Here is a 14,226-nt window from a genome sequence, read left to right as displayed (position 1 = left end):
AAATGAAAATTCTGTCATTATTTAAAACCTTTATGAGTTTCTTTCTTCTGCTAAACACAAACAAAAATATTTATAAGAATGTTGGTAACCAAATAGTTGCTGGTAGCCATTGACTTCCACATTATGGAAGTCAATGGCTACCACTAGACAGTTGGTCTAACTGTCACTTTAAGGAGTCTCCTCCGGATAGTATCCTGGTGGGAGGAGTCAGAGTAACTGGCAGCATGTTTTTCTGAGTGTTGCCTGGTTACTAGCTGCCTTTGTTATAGACTGAGCCCTTTGCCTGAGCGTGTCGGTCTCTGATTGGTTTGAGGTTAAAGGAAGTTGCTCTCCTGAAATACTCCTAAAAGGATTTCAGACAATAAAAGCATTAGCCGTAAGCAATGTGGAAACCCAACAATTAAGTTATACAAAGACAAAACTGGCCAAAGTACAATTGTGTCCTCAGGGTCTTTATTTTGTTTATTTTTTTTCTGATTTCAAATGCTTGAAAGCGTAGTTCACAGAACCATTGGATATAGATGTACATTTCAGTGAGGAATTCATGCAAGAAGCCAAAACGATACACAAAATCAAGTTGGTAAACTAAGTAACACACACAGAATGGAAAATAAAACAAGCAGATAAATATGTAACATGAAATTTGAGATCATAAAACAGTGCTCAGGAAAACATTCTTCTATCAATTTTTAAATAGCATTTTCATACTAATTATGAAGTCCAATAGTGTATCTAGCATTCTGACAGTTATTTATTGCAACTTTATTGCATTATAGCGATACCAAGCAACTTCAGTTTAATTCTATCAGTCGTGCTAATTGATAACGTGTGCATTTAATATAAGAAATTTATGTGGAATTGATATGGATACTTTTTGATATTGTCAGTATATATAAACTGTCAACATAAATAGTGTCATGCTCACACACTGCATGTCTTGATCACGGCAGCTCATTTTACATTAAAGGTTTTTTTTTTTTTTACCACATAAAACTGTTAACATAAAATCAAGTAGTCTTTGTTGTTTAGCCCATTAGTGTAGGTACTGCATACTGGTTTTTGGTGTTCTGTTCTTTCATTGAGAAGAATTCTTCAAGCACAAGTACAACCTCATAACGTACAGTACAGGGCTGTCACACTGTACTCTTGAAAAATCAAGCACATATTAATGTATAGCAGCATGGACACACAGACTTGTCTCCTCTTCAGTAAAAGCAAACACACTCTCTTTAACAGCTCCAATGAGAAATCCAGTGGTCAGACGACAAATCCAGAGAATTCAGCATAAGAATCAAACCTACAGGAAGGCGCTGGGATTCGCCCGTGGGTCCTTTTGGTTTCTGTATCTATATGTCAGCCAAACTCCCAGGATCTGAAACAGGAAGGAAACTTAAAGTTAACCATTGAAAAGTGCAGTTCACCTAAAAAATGTAACTTGTAGATGAGGTTGTTTCTTCATCAGAACAGATTTAGAGAAATTTTATATTAAATCACTTGCTGACAAATGGATAATCTGCAGTGAATGGGTGCCATTAGAATGAGAGTCCAAACAGCTGATAAAAACATCCCAATAATCTTCAAGTAATCCACACCACTCCAGTCCATCTATTAATGTCTCATGAAGCAAAAAGCGGTGTGTTTCTAATAAATCCATTAAGGCTTTTAAAACTTCTAAGCTTCTTTCAATAATCCATAATACCTTTCTCCAGAGAACAGTGCATCCCCTGTCCTCCCAAACCAATATTTTGGACTGTTTTCACTTGTAAACTGTGCTTGATCTCTGCATATTTCTCTCCTGATTCAGACGAGCTGACTTTTTCACTGGACATAGCAATATAATAGATAGAGGTGTCATGTTTTAGCTGGAAGCAACGGTTTTAAGTTGAACATGTCTTAAAGGGATACATGTCTTAAGTAGAACGACATGGGGGTAAGTGATTAATGACAAAATTTTCATTTTGGGATGGAGTATCCCTTTAATGATGGATTTTTTTAGTAGAAAAATGCAGCTGTTAACTTAAAAAGATGTGATCAAAAGATTACTTGTGGATTATTGTGATGTTTTTATCAGCAGTTTGGACTCATTCTGATGGCACCCATTCACTGCAGAGGATCCATTGGTGATGCTAAATGCAAGTGATGCTAAATTTCTCCAAATCTGTTTTGATGAAGGAACAAACTCCTCTACATCTTGGATAGCCTGAGGGTGAGTACATCTTCAGCAAATTTTAATTTTCTGGGTAAACTATTCATGTTTTCTGTACTAGTCTTTCTTTTTTTAAGATGCCTGACAATGAGGAAAGATCCAGAAAACATTCTGGTTGTGAAGAATCTGAAAGAAGAGAAAGCAGGAGTTAGTTTAGCAGGCTGACCTCAGTGAAGCTGAAGAAGAGGCCGATCCCTCCGACGAAGCGCAGCACCTCGCCGGCGTGCTCCTGGATCTTTGCTGCACAGGTGGTGCAAGTGCTGTAATGAAAGCAGGGCTGCACAAGGCCAAGAAAAAAAAAAAAAACCTTCACAAGAGCACCAAGTTATTGTAATAGAACAAATTATGTGATTGTCTAGTGTGAACTTGTCACACACTTGCAGTTCATTATGCTATCATCAGCATGCAAATTAGCAGCACAACCATTATCACCCACATAGGTGTCATTTATGACATTCAGCACATGCAATGCTACAGGAACACTACAAAAGAACAATGAAACTTGTGTATCAGAGGAAATTACAGCGGCGCAGCTTCCATTGATATCCATGTGAGAGAAACCGCAGCAGTTCAGACTCTTCTCCACGTCCCTCTGAGTGGTCAGAGAGTTATTCCAGCCCACCTCCAACAGGTGATTCTATACACAGAGATGAAACACAGGAGAACTCATGACAAAACACAATATGGCAGCGGTTCTCAATTCCAGTCCTCTTGCCCCCCTGCTCTGCACATTTTGTATGTTTCTCTTAGCGCTTCAGATGTTTGTTCTATTTGAATTTTGTTTCTCTGCGAGTTGGTGATCTGAGGATTGGACGTCATGTTTCTAGTTATGATTGAAGTTATGTGTTTAATTATGTTTGATTTGAAGTGTGTTGGAGTTTGATTTAAATTGTATTTATTTACAGAGGTATATGATGTCACACTTGTCCGTATGTTAAGTATGTTTTTTTTTCATAGGCTAAATACTTATAAATACTTTTGATCAATTTTATGCATCCATGGTAAATAAAATAATTAATTTCAAAAAATTTTATCTTACCTGTTGTTCCTCATTGATAGCCAGACATGCACTCGACACTGAAAACTGAACTACAAACACCAGGGACAGGATGATCATGTACTATTGTCAATGAATTAAGGATTAAAACACAAACATATTATGCAGAAATATTAATAATGCCACTTTTAACACCAAGTCTACCACTATCTTCAGTAGAATTTAGAAGTCCTGTATTAAATATCAGAACTTTCAATAAAACAAAATTAAATTTAACAAGGCATAAAGTAAATTACGGCACATTTGGTGGTTGTTTGTGGTTTTTCTCTTGAAATTCAATAATAAATGGAAATGACATGCAGAATTATATTACGGTGTAAGCTATGCTTAAAATTCAAACATGACTTATTTTATGTTTTATTGAGTATGAAATGTAATATACTGAAATGGTGTCCTATCCCTTAACAGACTACCGGAAGAATCATGCAATCATTCCTCCCTGAGTAACAGCATGCAATCATATATAAGCTTCTCCCAGGGCATTTTTAGTAATGGTCCAAATTCATCTTGGGATTAGTTCATTTCATTTCATTTGAGAGCGGTTTTTTTTTTTTTACAATGCAAGTGGTACACTATCATTTGTCATGTTAACTGCACCACTCTATGGTCACAGAGTGAAATGCATTGCATGAACACATCATAATCCTGTCTCATCTCCAAAAGCAATGAAGAAAAACACAGAGCATCTCATGCAATGAAATGCAAACATACATTATTTAACACACATGCTGTTTTGTTTGCATGAGGCCATTTAAAATACTTATATAAACATTCATAAACTTTTTGATACATTAGAAAGAAAATCAATATAATAATTTTGTTCCAGTTAATACATTTTGACTGATTACAGTTTGTCTCCAGCGTTGTCCAGTTTATCAGAAGAAACTGGACATTACAAGCATGGATACAACAAGAAAATGAGGATTCATACAAACTGTTTTACATGCATCACAGCAGTAACTTTCAAACCCTGATATAATTATTGCAAACCAGTTAAAATTAATTATTCATTCTGCATTTATTCAAAACCCGAACAAATGAGATGTAGAGCACCAGATGATCACAGTAAAGGATACAAAGAACAGCAGAACCTGGTGGTGCTTCATGGCACCAATAAGTCCAGCTAGAGCAACAAAGAAGAGGAAGACCCCCACTCCAATGATGCCACCCACCACCTGGAAGCTCGACACCAACCCAAAACACTTGCCCCAAGCAGCAATGCCAATCATCAGCAAACTCACCATCTGAAGACAGGGAGGAACAGTACTGTTAGTGTTAAAAACCCCCATTAAAAGACACTTTCATTAATGGAAATAAAGTTGATATAAAACACAATTAGATGGAAAACCACATTTTCTTTTAAAACTAAAATTGAAATGGAAATTAAAAATGTTTCCTAGGAAACTAAGTGAAATAAATAAGTTGAAGTAATAAAGATACCAAAAGTAAAACTGAAAATATAATGAAAGCCTAAAATATTAATAGTCATTCTCAGGAGATTCCACTTTATTTTATTATACATAAATGTTTTGATTTTCAATATTTTCTATAATATGTATTGCATTTTCCTGATTCAAAAGGAGACATGCCCTATATTATTCAGTAAAGTGGTCAACTTTTTTTTCCAAATTGTTTTTAATAATGATGACAGATTATTAAATATCTAGTTATAATCTAGGAAAAACTAAAAATTACTAATTGATAGACTAATTAAATGAAACACACACACACACACACACAGTTAAAGTTAAATCAGATATACAGTTAAAGTTAAATCTATCAAATAATGTGACTGGGTTCCGGTTCCTGTTAATTCTGTCAGTGGTGATTCATGGGAACACAAATGGCACAGCTTTCTGCGAATGGCCCAACACCAGCTGTGATGCCACTTGAGCAATAAAACACAAGCACACGTTATAATGCAAAATGTTCCAGCCAATTCATCCCTTAAAGCAGAAATGAGTATTTTGAGGTTAGTCCATATTGCTCTTATTGACCAACAGAGAGAAATGACCCCTGAGCTTCTGCTTACACCTATTAATGATCCCAGCTGATAATAATATTTTCTTTCTCATCTAATGTAAATATTAAGTGCAGACAAGAGCTTAATCAGCACACAATATCAGCTCCAGACGAATGAGGCAGGATATCTGCATAAGAAGAACAAAAGCAGGATGCGGCTTTGCCAAAACAGACGAGTTGCGAGGAAACCGGGATGTTATTCTGCAGGCTGCGCGTGAAACCAGAACCGCTCGTCGGCCTCATTCCACACAAAGAGTCTCTCTAAATAATTCACATGAATGCTGAGACACAGAGGACTGCAATACAGCCATACAGAAACACCTCTTGTATGAGTATTTATGAAGCAGATGTGCTAATGTCATGATAAAGGCCGATAAAGATGTTCCATATGGCTGCTACATTCTCGCATTGGTTACTCACAACATAGAGGATGTTGAGCGCGCACAGGGAGTTCTTGGAGCAGGTGAATCCAGCGCAACCCATCTTCAGTGTTGTTTTTCCCGACAAAAGCTTTCACCCGTGTAAATATCTGTTTCTGGAAATATCAGTCACATGACAAGCAAATCGAACAATTTAAGAGACGAAACTGTAGTTGAGCACCGAGAAAACAAGACGCGTGTGGTTCAGACCAATTCACAGTGAACGCTGATGCATGAGAGGTCGCCAGATCCCCAAATAAAATCCATCCCTTTAGTCTAACACTAAACTAACAAATTGTACTTAAATGATTTAACTTATATAATTTGTATTACTATAATTATATTTAAAACAATATACAATACATTATATATTATTTTAATTAATATAATAAACTATTTTATAATTTGTATTTTGGAATTTCTTTATTGTATTATGAATATGCTGCATAGATTATTTAAAAAAAAAAAAACTGCTACTGGTGCCCTCTCTTTAAATAGGTTCATCTGACAGGCTCCTTTCAAATAACTAGGAGCAAATGAATAATAATAATAATAATAATAATAATAATAATAATAATAATAATAATAATAATAATAATAATAATAATAATAATAATAATAATAATAATAATAATAATAACAACAACAACAACAACAACTCATTACTCATTTACATATTTTTTGACACGCTAAAAACAATAATTTTCCAATGAGTCAGATGCCATAACAAGTCGCATGAATACCAAGTTATATTTTTATTCTCATAAAATATTTATACACATTTTATATGCGTAAGTTAAGCATTCCAAGGAGGCTTTGCTCCGACTTGGCAACCATGTACGCAGGCGGTGCCGGCTGTGCGCGGTAATATTGATTGGTCAGTTTTCCTTGAATAATGATCGCACAGGCTCATTGACAGGACGTGGTTTGCACGTATTCCCGCCTCCCCTTAGTTACAGTTGCGAGGGCAAGCATTTTTTTGAGACAACAATAATGGCCACGAAGTCAAAGATGAAAATTGTTGATTATATATTATGTCTATAACTAAAGGGGTTAGCAAATATTCCATGATATTGCAGTAGGATACATACTGTGCATCTTCCAGTTTATGCCTCTGTGTCTGTATTCACATTTAAACAGTCAAATATTTATGAAACACAACAAAAAATTAAAAGGTAAGATTCTTGTCTGAGGATGCTAGTGTGATTTTATTGTGTTCACTTGTTTATCTAAAATTTTATTTTATTTTTTAGCAATTAAAATGTTTTGAACTACAATTATATATATATGTATACATATATATATAATTGAATTTTTGAAAGAAAAGCTTATAGTTACTGAGATAACATCCTCATGTTACATCTAGCCCTGCTATCTGCTTTAGAGCTAAATAATTTAACATGCATTATAGATGACTTAAAGTAATATAGGCTAATGCATAATATAAATGCGTAATCACATCCAGCAGCAAATGCATAAAAATGATTATGATTAAGTTTTAGATTCAGCATATATACCTTTTCACTGTAATTAAAGGCATAGTTCAAAAAAAGTAGTTTTTTTTTTTCTGCTGAACATAAAAGAAGGTATTTTGAAGAATAGTAACCAAATTGTTGATGGTAGCCACTGACGAAAAACAACAACAACAACAACAAAAATACTATGGAAGCCAATCGCTACCATCAAAAGAAACTCTTACAGATTTAATTTTTTATATTTACTGTAATTTTTTGGGAGTAAATCTTTAGCTATGTGATCTGAATCATGTTACGTGAGAGTAAATTCCTCTTAAGATGTGCTGGTGCAGTCACTAGAGGGCAGTCGTCTGCTCCAGTCAAGATATACAACTCTTCCTGAGGCGCAGAGATGATTAGATCAGAGTAAAAGCTGACCCGCCAGTGAGAGAACAGAACAGAAGCGGGCAGTGTTCAGATCTCAGGGGACCCTGGGCACTTACACAGTCAGAGCCTATGGGATGAGAAAGTGCCTCTTGCTTCGTGTAGCTGAAATGAAAGAGTGAAATTGTGGGATGATTATATTGTATATTGTAGCCTATGTGAAGGTCTTTATGACTCTTTAATTATACTGTTATGCAAAGCGTATGTTCCAATCACGTTTTCAGTCATACTGGTCAATATATAATAAAGCAAACACAATGCACAATATCTGCAATACAATGTCAATGCAGTCTAACTGTATTTTATTAGCAAGTTTCTGCCATTTTTTTTCAACTGCGTTTTAATCTATTGACCACTAGGTGGCAGCAAAGTCCTTATCTGTTTTTGAAGATGTCCTGAGCAGTGTTATTTTAGTATCATTGAGATACTACTACAGTTTTTTATTAATATTTTGAATATTTTTTTTTTTTTTTTTTAGAATTTCTGGTATTTAGGTTTTTTTTGTTTCAAACTTCTTGTCTATAAATATGCCTATAATTTTTTTTTTTTTTTAAGTTTTAGTTTTAGTTATTTTAGTATATCAAATTCAACTTAATGAAAATGAAACATGTTATTTTGACAAATATCTTAAATAAAAAAAGTAAATAAATACATACGTTTTTGTAGATTTAATTTTTTTCCATTATTGTTTATTTTTATTTTAAGCAATTTTTTTTTTTTTATGGGCTTATTTTTACTTAATCATTAAACCATGGCCAGGAATACCACTTTCATTTTCAATTTCTCACATAAAACAAACAAACAAACAAACAAACAAACAAACAAACAAAAACATTTAGACAAACACACATTACACATTTAATTAAGTGTATTCCCCTTTGTATGGCAAAAAACTGACATGACACCTGACCAGCTCCTGATGGTCTTGTCAGTGTTGTTAATGGCGTTAAAAGCAGCGGATATTAGTCTGACTGGAGGCTTTTCTCTTTAAGATTCACCAGACATTGCAGATGTCACAATATCTCAGCTTCTTGATTGTGATGCTGCTGTTGTGAACTCATTATCACCTTTTTATTTCTTCAGTTCTGCTGATATATGCATCTCACATTTGATTACAGAGAGAAAAAAAAAGTGATAAAATGGCCCTGTTTTCTGATCTCAATATTAAAGTGTGACGATTGCAGAGAACATTAGTTGCTGGTTTGCCCTTGAGAGGGTGATAAGTTCTAGATTTGGCAACCGTACTTATTCAGCGTGTCCTATTTTAGCCACTATTAAGGGGTGCAGTAAAAAGAAATCACACTAACCGCCCTGAATCTGTCAAAATCTTGTCCACACTGCTGGCTCTAACAGAAAATCATAGCATAATCCTTGGAAATGGCCACTATTTTATTGCCTTCAAGGCAACAGAGGGAGAGAGCTTGTTCAGCAACTAGGCGAGATTAAAGCCTAAGAGTTATTTTGCCTGTCTTACAACATATAAAATGATGTCTTTCATGGGACACACATAAGCAATTTTAAGTCTCTTTGATCGACCACTTTAAGTGTATATATAAATATATGTATGGGTCAGTAAGATTTTTAAAAATAAGACATTTTTAATAAAAAAGTATGATGGTTTCCACAAAAATATTAAGCAGCACAACTGTTTTCAACAGTGATAATAACAAGAAATGTTTCTTGAGCAGCAAATCAATATGTTGGACTGATTTCTGAATGATCATGTGACACTAAAGACTGTAAATCCAGCTTTGTATCACAGGAATAAATTACGATTTAAAATATATTCAAATAGAAAACAGTTCTTTTAAACTGTGATAATATTTTACAACATTAATGTTCTTACTGTATTTTTGATCAAATAAATGCAACCTTGGTAAAAAAAAATACATAATTTATATTGCTAATAGATATATTAAGCAATATATACTGAAAACCTCAAACTCTATATACAAAAACCTCAATAGTGCTGCCATCCAAGATCACGTACTTACAGTAACCTTGTCTGCCTAAATTACAGTGAATAATTGAACAGAACAGACTCAATGCCAATAAAGCAATTTCCAACAGTTAAGAGCATTTTAAAACTTGCGAATCTCCTGAAATAAGACCCCACTGACAGATCTGAGCCCCTGATGAAGATGAAGGATTACCCCGATGCTTTCTGTGCACTTTATTCATGCTTTTTTGATGACATGCACTACAAGCACATTTGAAATAAACCTTCTATTACTACTGAATGAGTGTGAAATCTTTGGGATGTGCCCTGCTCCATCTCTCCAGGGTCCTGTAGGTTTTTTTTTTAATCTGGTGATGGTACATTAACGCTCTCAGAAGGCCCCTGACGGCACATTCTTTCAGTTATGTCACGGCCACACAGATTTTTACAGGCCTGTTATATCAAGAGAGGACTTCAAAAGCTTTCAGAAGGCAAGACACCATCCATTTACAATGAGCAACACAGTGTGGAGTCTTAAAAGCTCACCCTCGACCTCTCTTTCCCTCCTCTGCGCCAACATAGCTTTTGACTTGGGCCCGCTAGAGATCAGGACGAGTTATTCACAATATCACAGCCAGTTACAGCTGAAGAATGTATCGATACACAATATTATTAAAGGTGCTTGCTAAATTTGAATAAACCTCCGATCTAAAGTATTAAACTTTGAATTGCTCCTGCACTGTTTGTGCTTCAGACCTGAATGAAACCTCAAATCATATTTTGTTGAGGAGAGGAGGCATGTATTTCTTTCAAAGCTTTTTACCTGGATTTTCACCATGTCACACAATAAAATTAATGAAAAATCTCATAGATTTATATTTACAGAAACCATGGGCTGTTGTGACTTGGGCCAATCATGTCAACAAATTTTGCAGAGGTAAAATGCAAAAAATAATAATATATTGTTTAATTAAAATAGAAAAACATAAAAGATGCCTTTTGTTTTTAACTTTAGATGCCAATATATTGTACAAAATGTACTTCAAAGGGCAATAAAATATATTTCCAATGTTAAAATACATAATTTTATTATGTTTACACATTTTAGTAAATTAAAATGTGTAAATATTCAAAAGATTGTATTTATTTATTTATAAAGAAGTATCTTATGCTCCCCTGCATATATTTGATAAAAAAATACACTAAAAACTGTAACATTATTACAATTTCAAATAACAGTTTTCTATTTGAATGTTTTAAAATGTTGTTTATTCCTGTGCTGATATGCTGCTCAATAAACATTTCTTATTAGTATAAATCAATCAATCAACCAATCAATCAATCAATCAATCAATCAATCAATTAAAAACCGTTTTAAACCAATTTTATGTATCCTTGCTGAATGATTAAAAACAAACCTCAAAACTTTGAATGGTAGTGTATTTATATTAAAAATGGACAGATAAATTTACAAACTTGTTAAAAATGATATTTATGTAAATACATTGTATCATCTATAATGGAAATATATTTTTGGGCTTTTGTATATTTGGAATATACACATATGCACAATGGATGTGAAACGAGCACATGATTTGATATTCCGCTTCACTCTTTGCTGTCTTTCAGCCCTCTTCTCTAAAAGGTCATTTACACCCTCCATCCTCCGAGTGTTTGTGTCTTTGGCAGGCAGTGAGCCCGCGCGGGGGTGTGCATATGTGCTCGTGAAACATGGTCAGCCTGACATTGAGACGGGACTCGAGGGTGATAACCGCACTCAAGGCCTTGCTGTCAAGTGCTGAGGGCTCTTGTTAATTCGTTGACAGGCGATTAGGATCAGACACAGTCTGGCCTGGTAAGTGTGGCATAGTTTACTCATGGCTCTCTCCTTCTTTTCTGTTCTGGTTAATATCCACTGTAGTCCACTGATGATTTACATTAGGCTCATATTCAGCCTAGCTTTTAAATTATGCATATACACACACCCCAGCCCATTCGCATCTCCTCGGCGTCTGCTCTTTGAAAATGTGCCGCATGTGAGAGGTAATTAGTACCTTTAGCGTTGGAGCCACAGAGGTTCCCTCAAAGGAACAGCACAACTATAATGTCACTGACCTTGCAGATACTAAAATGTCTACTTGGTTTCAATACATATAGATTGACTAAAGTCAGCGGGGGGATGAGAAATCTGTTCAGATGGGCATGCGAGGGGCTAATCTTGATGCATGAGTAATTATAAAGTTTTTTAATGCGTTGGCACGCTTCCCAATGAAGGCCTTCAGTGAAGGACATGAATGACAAACACCGCATGGAGGCCACCTAAAGGACGGAACACATTTTAAGTAAGAACAAAAGGAAATTACTGGCTATTAACCCTAATTTGGTTGGTTCGTATGAGGATGTGTGGCTTTCAGAGCTTCTGGGATGTGCTGAATCATGGCTTGAGGTGCATATGGCTGGGTTTTTGTGTGAAGCGCAAAGTAAAGTTGGCAGCACGCCGTTTACTGCAAATCATGCCTGCGGCTCCCTCAAACTGCTTGTCTACATCGTGTGTTTTGAAAGAGTCGGGTGGACAAGAGAAAGACAAGCGTTCACCCAAACAAAAGGCCAAAGATGGATCTAGTTAGACAGTCAAATTCACCTGAGTAGACTTGAGATAACGCTTCAGGAATATAGTAGCCAATCAAAAAACTAAAAGTGAAGTCACACATCATGTCCTTAAAAGCACTGAAAGAAGCAATTGAAGCACTGTTGTGGTGTGTGGATACTTTTAGATAAAGATGAGGTTAAAAAATTCAACCTTCACACATTAACAAGGCAGTGATATAAAAACGGAGAAGATGAGATTAAAACAATACAATGCCTCAAAAAGTTGCTCTTAGTTATGCCTCCATTAATTTTTAACATTGTCTCATTGATTGTCTGAAATAAAATACAAAATGAGACCATTTTTGACATACATTAGGAGTATTTGGCTATTAAACAAAATGAATAAATCACTTCAGTTTCTATGTGTGTGTGTGTGTGTGTTTAACAACTTTGTTTGAATTTAATGAAAACTTGTACTGAGCAAGGAGAAATAAATTTGATCACAAGTAATAGTAATGTTTATAATGTTCCACAAGACTTCTTTTGAAATGAACCATAATACGTTAAAAATGTATTACCGTTTCCACAAAATATAATAAGGAATGTATCTTAAGCAGCAAATCAGAGTATTAGAATGATGTCTTAAGGATCACTGAAAAATTAGGTAATTGCTGCTGAAATTTCAGCTTTGTATCAAAGGAATAAATTACATTAAAAAAGATATGCAAATACAAAACCATTATTAATTGTAATAATTCACATTTTCAACGTATTACACACACACACACACACACACACACACACACACACACACACACACACACACACACACACACACACACAAATATTAATTCCATAATCTCATTGCTGTCTAGGAAAAATAAACGTGGTCATTTCTTTCTTCTGGGGTTAGAATCTCTTTGTTCTGCTTTGCATTGCTGGAATATCCTTGAAATTCCCTCTAACTTGAACAAGAAGTGAACTTGCAAACTATGGTGATTTGAAATCATTATGAGACTCTCACAGATGCCATTTATCACTACTTTTATTTGCTCATTATAATTTCATGGCACCATCTTTTATAATTTAGTGCTCATCATCCCTAGCAGCTTTCTTTTTAAAAACAGCCCTTTATTTTCCTGAACTTCAAATAACCTGCACACAAGTTCAGCTCGTTACGTCCAGTGTTCGTTGCACTTTAACCTCATGTACCGCAGTGACCAAACTGAGAAATCACAAACCATTAATGAGACATTGAAACTGGCAATTCAGACTCTGAACCTGCAGCGTACATCCCTCCCCCAACCTCTCTATATCATTACAGGTCTACTGGTGAAACCAGAGCTCAAATGTGCAGCGGATAAAGTGCCACTGGCACGCAGTCTTTATGGAAACTGATCAAAGAGAGAGCGGGAAAAGCACATTACACATGGCATTTCACTCTCAGCCGGTGTGTACATGTTTGTGCTGCTTGCTTGGAAAAGCTTTGAAAATGTTGTTCGCTTGAAGTGATTATTCCAGCATCATTAGTCTATCTTATGCTTTTTTTGGTCTCTCAGGAAACAGATCTAGCCTGAGGCCCTTAAGCAGGTTAAAGGGAATCAAACCCTGTGCTGATTAATTATCTGGGCTCCTGTGAAGCTGTGACATGTAGAAAAGTGTGCCGTTACAGGCACCTTCTAAAAGTAGCGCTGTAGTTATTTCACATCAAACACACCGAGTGCTAATTTTAACTGATTTTCTTTAAAATAATCCATTATTCAGCTTCCCTTTGGGTCAAATTGATTGCTTGGTTTGAAGTTATTTTTAAATCTTGATTTTTACCTTTGTAAAGCTTTCTCAGTTTTATCCATGCAATTCATTTAAAGGGATACAGAGAGAGAGAGAGATTAAGATGATGAATGACCTCCGTTTGGGATGTCGAGTCACTGGGAGAAACAAGTCCAACAGTTCCTCACTGAGATCTGCCTTCTAAATTGGCTTGAAAAGTCACTATTCATTGGCTTCACAATGTGAAGTCAGAGCCCGATGTGCAGCTTTAACATCAGGAAAACAACACACCAGCAGTTAATAAAACCATGGGAGCTTTTCTCGTA

The 14,226-nt window shown here is 35.3% G+C and overlaps 1 protein-coding gene across 1 annotated transcript; it reads right to left on the bottom strand.

Annotated features, from left to right (window-relative positions):
- Positions 1-431: 431 nt before the first annotated feature.
- Positions 432-5,948, bottom strand: LOC109057596 (tetraspanin-13-like). The gene is made up of 6 exons (XM_042745143.1): positions 5,706-5,948; positions 4,340-4,507; positions 3,246-3,326; positions 2,730-2,843; positions 2,373-2,483; positions 432-1,372 (listed from the first exon to the last, which is right to left on the bottom strand). The coding sequence occupies exons 1-6, from the start codon at positions 5,766-5,768 to the stop codon at positions 1,298-1,300; spliced, it is 612 nt and encodes a 203-aa protein (XP_042601077.1). The 5' UTR covers positions 5,769-5,948; the 3' UTR covers positions 432-1,297.
- Between the last annotated feature and the right edge of the window lie 8,278 nt (positions 5,949-14,226).

Source organism: Cyprinus carpio, chromosome B19 (assembly GCF_018340385.1).
Source record: "Cyprinus carpio isolate SPL01 chromosome B19, ASM1834038v1, whole genome shotgun sequence".
Classification (NCBI taxonomy): domain Eukaryota; kingdom Metazoa; phylum Chordata; class Actinopteri; order Cypriniformes; family Cyprinidae; genus Cyprinus; species Cyprinus carpio.
Note: the sequence above shows the minus strand (reverse complement) of the source record. Positions and strands in the feature narration are given on the sequence as shown.

Excerpts from the sequence above, each read along its gene's own strand:
- LOC109057596 (XM_042745143.1), bottom strand. The coding sequence starts at position 5,768 with ATGGGTTGCGCTGGATTCACCTGCTCCAAGAACTCCCTGTGCGCGCTC. Across the intron at positions 2,844-3,245 it reads CTATCAATGAGGAACAACAG|AATCACCTGTTGGAGGTGGG; the intron begins GTAAGATAAAAT and ends CTCTGTGTATAG. Across the intron at positions 1,373-2,372 it reads TCTTCTTCAGCTTCACTGAG|ATCCTGGGAGTTTGGCTGAC; the intron begins GTCAGCCTGCTA and ends TTCCTGTTTCAG.